Source organism: Histoplasma capsulatum, genomic scaffold (assembly GCF_000149585.1).
Source record: "Histoplasma capsulatum NAm1 scaffold_5 genomic scaffold, whole genome shotgun sequence".
In the NCBI taxonomy this organism is placed as follows: domain Eukaryota; kingdom Fungi; phylum Ascomycota; class Eurotiomycetes; order Onygenales; family Ajellomycetaceae; genus Histoplasma; species Histoplasma mississippiense.
The window spans coordinates 2,507,333-2,515,562 of NW_001813978.1; the positions used below are offsets into that span (position 1 = coordinate 2,507,333).

Below are 8,230 nucleotides of genomic sequence, written 5' to 3' on the forward strand. Positions count from 1 at the left end.
CCCACGATTTACGAAGTTAAAAACCGCGCTATTTTTTTTGGTCTCGAATGGATTGAAAAGGGCTGAAGCTTTTCTCGAACTCCGTGGGATATGTTCCCCACGGACTTTTTCCATTGTGAAGATGTGGGTTCTTGGGTAAGCTGATATCATTCCGAATATAAAAAAGAGGAGAAGCCAATGACAATGCTTTTTCTGAACAGCATAATAAGCACTGACTGTTACTGCACCATGCTTCTTTGACTCTGAGGATGTCAAACAGCGAGGGTCGTTCTTCATAAAGACGGTCAGATAGAGCCGACAGGTAGGCCAATGAAATGAAATATGGAACCCGGAGACAAGGAAGCTTCGTTCAGAGTCTTGAATTGCCGGTGCTCACAATGGTTGTTTGTATGGTACTCTGTATGTATCGAGTAATTTTGTGTATGTGGCGTCATGCTAGACACCTGGGTTGTTTTCAAGGTTATTATCAAGATAAAAAAAAACACTAGGAGGTAGCTTGAAGGCGTCTTAAGGTTGACACGGGAGCTGAACATGGATGGCAAAAACATATCGAGACTCACAGACGCGGATTGGAGGAAACTTGGCCAAGTGAAATGGAAGAGGAGAAAAAAAAAAAATCTCCGCGATGATCAGTCGATTATTCAAAGAATTGGACAAACAATAGCGAGGAGGTGTATTGGATTGATAAGGGTTTGGTCAGTGGATGGTTACATAGTCTGGTTGATTGTTTCCCGTACTATTTTACAAGGCGAAATTAAAAACGGCAGTAGTAAACTAATGCGAAACTGGTTGGGATGTCCTCCTTGTGCATTTGGCGGTCATTTTCTCCCTTGAGGAAGCATGCAACTAAAAATAACTTGCATATGCATGATGGCTATATGCTCAAATATTTTCCATCTGCGTTTGCTGGTCATTCGTCGGTGGTTATGGAAGGCTACCCATATTCAAAGGAATGACGGGTCACCGACTCACAGGGCAGTATCGATTGCCTTATCGCAACTGGTCACCCTGATAAGGCTGTAACCAAAACGAAATATAATGATCATAACGGTATCAGCCCTGTCGTAAAACTCAAAACATGCGAGAATGTGCGGTAACATACATTGCCAAGATAGGAAAAAGATATCAGATTCGATTGGAGGAGGACTTAAGTTCTCATATCTCCGTTAAATATTGGAGCATGGTTATTGTGAATATTGTTGTTTCTCTATTAATAGTACAGATAAGCATATGAATACTTTCAGGGGAAGTGAACAAGTTGAAGCCAGGATAAATATGAGTTGGTTGTGTGCATCCTACTCCGTATCAATTCCCCTCTTCTGTCATCCTCATCTGCTCCCATGTCGCTGTTCCCGTCGCTGATGCTTCAACAGTTCACGCTATGACCCTGAACGGAATGGTAAAAACGCTGTCATCGTAGTGGTGTCATCACCCGCTCCCCACTAAACCGGTCGAGGTAAACTAGTTAGTCCATAGCGGAATATTGTTACTTGATCCTAGTGCTCTGACATCCAAGGCACTGGATGGGAGAACGAAGGCTCCACAATAAGAGGTTCATTATCCGCATCGAAAATGCCTGTTTCATATGGTTGGCTGCATCTCTTTGGCACTTTCTGTTGGAACAATGAGTTATAAGGATGATTGGAAGATGGTTCCAAGGTGGAAATCTTTGTTGCAACCAGGACATGGATGAGAGGTGGCTCCATTCCACACGAGGAATTCGATCGTTAAACTACCTTTCTGCTCAAGTTTCATTATCTATGGTTCTTTCTTTCTCACCCGAAGACAATCATGTATCGAGTCCGTCATCATTGTCATTTTCAATGCTGTCGATAAAACACCTACGTAGGTATTGTGTCGCTATCTGTAAGCCATATTGTGCCAGCTGTCAGATCATCCCATTATTCATATGGCACCTGTGAACCTATGTTATTCTTCAAAACTGCGGAGTCCACCTCCCCTCCCCTTTTTGCCAGTAATTTAAACGGAGCTTTTGTCATGGCTTTAATCCCTACAAGGCTTGCCAGAATTTGATTTCTCACCATCGTCCTTCCGAGATATCTGGTGGGTAACAGTACCATCGTTTTGAAATCTGCCAGATTGAAAATAATACTAGTACGCAACAGGAAACCCCGTTTTCAGGTAATAAAAATCTCACCTCGACGTCAGCAATGCATACGGAGTAAATAGTCGACAGCCCTGGCATAGCGCTTGCTTCTTGCTTTCATTATCGCCGCCTCTGTAATCCGATATACCCAATAAGGATCCTTGAGGAGCGAGAGTATCCTGTAGAGCGACTTGGCAAACAAACCAATGCTATCCTGGAGTACCGTGAAAAGGAGCAGCGGCAGCAGCGAGAGGGCCAACGAAGTGAAATAGGAAGGATTTTTCAGCACACCAGCCGCCCTCATTGAGAAAATCGGAGAATGGTTATCGAGGGAAGATAAATGGTTGAGTTTGCGTGTGGAGTGCAAAGGGAAACATGAAGAAATGCCAACTTCTGGACAAGCCCAGACGTTACGAATATTACGGCGATTCGTCGGAAAGCGAAAATACGACATGTACTCCGTATCCATCGGGGTATCACTGTATCGGGGCGTAAAAAATACCGGGCTGTACAGGATTCAGCCCTACCATGATACAAACCTTGCTGGTTGGATGTTCGACGAAACGCCGTGGGACGATTTACCAGCCGTATCTTGGTATCGTACCTGGACGTAACTGTCGGTACTCCATGGGTGAGCCGGGTACTTACTGTACCAGTAGTTACGCTCCCGGTACCAGCGCAGTGGAGGCCAGCCCAGTTCCTCCACAACCACATTACCGCTTATACCACCGCCGACACCAACTGGTATCCTACTACCACCACCAACCACGACATCGAAGCATCCGCCCACATCACACTTTCACTCCCCTCCAACGCCCCAAATCTCCTGCCTCCAGCAGTTGTTTTTCAAGCCTCTGCTGCCTCATGTCCGCTTCATTTCCACCCCTTTTCTTGCCCTTCGCCTCTTCCACTTCCATGGTCATCCGTTTTCTAAGCCCTATGCATCTCGCTTCGTCCTTGGCTGCCACCACAATTTAGCCAGCGCCTGCTGCTCCAGCTGAGCCCAATCAAGGTTGGACCCGCCTGCCATCGCCACCGTCGCCACGGTTTCTCCCACCTGGACTGGCTGAACCGAGCATCTGCTCGTTCGTTCCCACTGTCTGAGACCCTCTCATGTCCATGCTGAGCTCGTCGTGGCAGTTCCTGTGATGATTATGGATAGTAATCGACCCATGAGCTCGACGCCTTCAATTCTCGTTTGTGACTTCAACCATTCAACCTACGATTGTCGTCGACTGTCTGCTTCCTCCAGGTCTGCAGCGCGCAATCTTCCTTTCCGGTCCCTTTCTACATCGCCTGGTCCAATGGCCATCCCCAATGCGATGGAGCCTGTGGTACCGCCACCACTACCGCCACCTCGGTACATAGAAGATCTTGCAATTGGGCACGATTCTGGTTGGAAATGGGGTAATAGTGTCGAGGAAGGAGAGTTCGGGAAACCTACTCTACCTCCCATAAAACCGTCGTCAAGCCTTGTAGGTGGTGGTCACACTCGCCCAGAGCTGGTCCGTCGAACTGAGAGAGTTACCTTGGATAAAGAGATCAAGAGGAGCAACATGATGTCAACTGCCAAAATCTCTCCAGTGTTGAAGAACAGAACGTCCTTTTCGACATTGGGGGATTCAACTTTCCCCAGTTCATCAAATCCTAGCCTACCCAGTCCGTGGTTAGTATATTCCACTGCCTGTTAGAATACATTTGCAAAACAACATGGCTCATGCTTTTATTCATATTTTCCGCCCCCTTTTTCCATTTTGTGTTACATTCTATCGTCTCATGATCCTATGCGCCCAATGGTCATGCACAACTTTGATGAAGCGAGCGGAATTCAGTACTCCATGCTAATCTGGCCCTACAATTGCGTTATCATAGTTTGCAAGGGGAAAAACCGCTGTCCGAGAAAAGCGTAGAACGGTCCTCCAATGCTTACGATCAACACCTGTTATCTAAAATAGGAAAACCGAGCTCTCCCCCTCGCCTGCCTTCCAGTCTCGGAGGCCTCGGTCAGAGAGAGTTCACGACACTCCCGTTCCACTCAAAAAACCGAAAAGGTCTTTCAAGCTTGTCAATTGGTGATGGATCTTTGAGTCCTTGTGATCCAGCATCGCGCTGGACAAGCGGACCTCAATCTGCTGGAATATCGCCTGGGACACGGCCAGGGTGGGCGGATTATGTGAGCTATCGTAGCCCAGGTGTTGATAGCCCACCTCATCAGCCGGATTTCGACCACTTTCGAGATAGGAATATCTCGCCTGGAACGCACCATACGAATGATGATTCAACCAGCATGTATAGTCGATCAAACAGGGGTAGTTATGATCAGAACGTTTTTCCTGATTCAGATATCGATTTTCCAATGGATGAGACAACACAACATAGGCAGCTAAGCGTTGATGATCGAGGGTCATCTCAGCTGGGAAGCATGTCTCCGTTGTCTAGGCAGGGTATGAAACGAAGAGCCTCATCTCCACCACGAGGAGCCGTTTCAGACGAATTGCACGCTCTTCACACAACCACCAGCAATGGCGATCTGGAACAACGGAGGACATCTGGGTTTCCTTTCAGTGGTTGTATATCACCTGGTGCCCGGTACCAGCCGAGTCATGGCTCTATTTCTTCAGTGTCCTCAACAAGCCTGCGAACTGGTTCCTATGCCTCGTCCACAGGACTCTCTGTTGCGGCTAGCAGCTTGACTAGCTTGTCTTCCTTCGATCGCCATTCGCCGGGAGGAATCTCTCCAACGTCAGAACTTGAATCCTCTTATGAAAAAGCCTTTGTGAGCCTGGGTGTACGTAAATCGCTCTCAGGTCTTACATCTTCACGAACCCCTCATCACCGCGATCAAGTCGAAGTGAAAAGTGCTCCGCCCATCCGCAACATGTCACTCCCGAATAACCTGAGTGTATCCAAAACCGCTCCACCTCGGATAAATCGTCTTCACATCTGCGAATGCTGTCCAAAGAAACCGAAGAAGTTCGAGACCTCGGAGGAATTACTGTAGGTTATCTCCCCTTAAATTCCGGTGCTTCATTTTATGTTGAGCTGAGCTAATACTGATCTTGCTCTAGGGCTCATGAAATGGAGAAACAATATACTTGCCAGTTTTGCAACAAGCGCTTCAAAAACAAAAATGAGGCTGAGCGACATCAGAATTCCCTTCACCTGCGACGACATTCATGGTCCTGCGCCGCATTGTCCGGTGTAGAAGCCGCTTTCCACCCATCTGCTTCTCCAACTTGCCAATCCCCTACCGGGCCTTCCCATGACACATGTGGGTATTGTGGGGATGAATTCGCCAACTTCCCACAACCAGACTGGGATAGGCGAATCGATCATTTGATTAGTGTGCACAAATTTGGAGAATGCAACCAGGCCAAGAAATTCTATCGAGCAGATCATTTTAGACAGCATCTGAAGCACAGTCATGCGGGTGCGAGCGGAAAATGGACAAACATCTTGGAAAATGCATGTATGAAGGAGGAATCGTCAACAGAGGGTGGGCTTTGCCAGCATTGGAGAGCACGGTGGTCGGAACCCTGAAAATCAGATGGGGGAGACTGGGAAATATGGATATCGAAAGTGGACCAACCCCCTGGGGACACGCATGTCGCATACCAATGGGGTCATAATGAAGAGCCATAATTGTCCTAAGGATTATTATCTGGCTATCTCTGTGACATTTCCGAATACAAGGGAGTTATCTGTGTTGCTTGTTTGACGTTTAAGTTTCATCTCGGGTGTTTCCTTCCTCACCCAATGACGAAAACTCTGTTCTATCTCATCCAGCAAGTTGACTGTTTTCCATCGATTTCTCATTTCATCTTTCTAGAATTTTCCTCCTGAATGATGCAGCGAGTCGGTTTTCTTCCTATTTGGCTGCTTTCCTCGCGCCTATTCTTTATTTTCCATTCCCTTCCTCTTTTCTCTCTTGCTTTACAGGTTAGTTTTCTGGTTTGAGTGGGCTTTGATTTCATTTTATTTACACACGGTTGGTTCTGGGTGTCGTGCATATCTATGTTATAATTCCTTTCTCACTGTTATTTATTTCTTTGGCAGACTGTGATTCGACATTACCTTACCACCTATCTATTTTTTCAAAGATCATCCTAATTCATCCGTCTGTGCTAAGATTTTCTCTTGTTGCGCTTTCCACTGGTGTTTTCTTTTTTGTCACAAAACTACTTTACTGCTACACCTGTGCATTCATTTTATGGTATGTATACACTTTGATATTCACTTTGCAATATACGTCCTGTCGCCATCTATCTTCACCCATGTATATGTATATATATACACCTATGATAATTTAACATTATTAGAACATACAGTCTACACTCTCGTGCCAGCCCTTTTTTCCCCTCACCATATACAGGACCCCCGCCCCCGAGAAACTGAAAAGTTTCAATCATTTTTTCCCTCTATTTCATATATTTTGACCGTCAATATTCTCTTTCATTTCTTATTTGCATTCTTCATCCATTATTATTCCCATGTCTAAAACCCTCGACTCCGTTTGCATATTTTGTATATATTATCCCGTTCGATGCGTATATACCGTAATTAAAATGACAAAATGTCTTTTTTCACGGATTATTCTTATCTCAAATAGGGTTTTCTCTCTCTTCTCTCTCTCTTTAGCTTTGATACGTATACTCCGGATTTTTGAAGTAAAAACGATGGGAAAGCAACAAGAAAGTAACTTCGTTAAAATCTTCCCATACAAGTAGGTTACGTTCGTTGCGAAATATCTATGTTAACATTAAAGTGGGGATTTAATCCAGACTTCTATTATTACGCTTTCTAGATGTGGACTTGCTTCGTCCCCAACTGGCAATGCCCACCCCCTACCCCTATTTTTTTCATATTTTAGTTTTTAATTTTCCCTTTAGTATCACCACATCTAAACCTATGCCAAATCACTTCTCGCTCTGCTGTACTCCGTACTCGATTCATCAAGTCTCGCTTTATAAAGTATTATCAGACCATTTATTCGGCCCCATAACATAAACTCATCGCATACTAGTATTTACATTAATATTAACTTATTCTAGTAAGAAGAATAAATATAATGCAAACATCTTTAACAGTCTCCTAAATGGCAGGCTTGGCAAGAAAAGAAAACATGCACAGAGCCCATTTTCTCTATGGAACTGGAGAAGACAATAGGACTGGGGTGAGGATAATAATAATAACTTTGAAAAAGATCGCAATGGTACAAAAGTATCTGGCCAAGATATATATAATACATACCTCATCCCTGCCAATGTGTGTGTAGTTAAAACTAGTTAGTTATATAAAAAGGATTACATACACATACATAACAATTACCCGACATGAAAAAAAAAGATTTGTGCCGTTTTAAATGCTTATAACAATAACATTTCCGAATCCCCAGTTCCGCATTCATCGCCGCCGCCGCCGCCGCCGCCGCCACCAAGACTACGACCGTAACTTTCATTAGGGCTGGAATATTTAGGCAATAGTTCATCAACGAAATTGCTAGTCTGGACAGTAGCAATGGTAGCATGGGGGCCATGGTGTGTGGAGGAGAGCGAGAGCAAAAACTCCTCTGGCATCGTGACTGGCGAGGATGGGTCGAGAATTTCCATTTCGCTGCTGGGTGGGGAGGGAGGGATTGAGAGTAACGCTTTGGATGTGGCTGTGGCTGTGGTTGTGGTGGTGTTTCTGATCACAGGGGTGAGGGACATTGAAGATGGTCGGGATTTTCTGATTTGTAGAACGGGAAAATCAGGGATGTCGGTGATTAAAGTTTCTTGTTCGCGGTCATCTAACATGTCTAGATCATCGTGGATGCTGGCAGATATCGGGGGTGGAGATGGGGATGGCTTGCCAGTTGTGTTGGGGTTGTCGGGTAGGTCACGTTCGCCATCATAGTTAGGATTGGTGACGCCCATGCAATATGGGTGTTGGATTTGGAAGAGGTTGGTGAAACAGGTATTGCCGTCGCCATTTTCGGAGTCTAATTCGTCTGTGAGGAGGATATCGCTATCCTCCGCGAAACACCATTCTGTATCTGATATACGGTCTGCATGCGGACTCTGATCATTAATTAGGCCCGAAATAATTGTAGTCGTATGGGCTAATGATATTGCGGGTATGTGG

The 8,230-nt window shown here is 45.3% G+C and overlaps 2 protein-coding genes across 2 annotated transcripts; one reads left to right on the forward strand and one right to left on the reverse strand.

Moving 5' to 3' along the window:
- Window positions 1–3,900: 3,900 nt before the first annotated feature.
- HCAG_05609 (predicted protein) lies at window positions 3,901–5,647 on the forward strand (the record flags this gene model as incomplete). Its single annotated transcript, XM_001540092.1, has 3 exons — window positions 3,901–3,938; window positions 3,980–5,104; window positions 5,176–5,647. 3 exons carry the CDS (start codon window positions 3,901–3,903, stop codon window positions 5,645–5,647), a joined length of 1,635 nt encoding a protein of 544 aa, XP_001540142.1.
- A 1,486-nt stretch (window positions 5,648–7,133) lies between these two features.
- On the reverse strand, window positions 7,134–7,683 carry HCAG_05610 (predicted protein; the record flags this gene model as incomplete). The annotated part of the gene is made up of 3 exons (XM_001540093.1): window positions 7,134–7,154; window positions 7,358–7,388; window positions 7,487–7,683. 3 exons carry the CDS (start codon window positions 7,681–7,683, stop codon window positions 7,134–7,136), a joined length of 249 nt encoding a protein of 82 aa, XP_001540143.1.
- Between the last annotated feature and the right edge of the window lie 547 nt (window positions 7,684–8,230).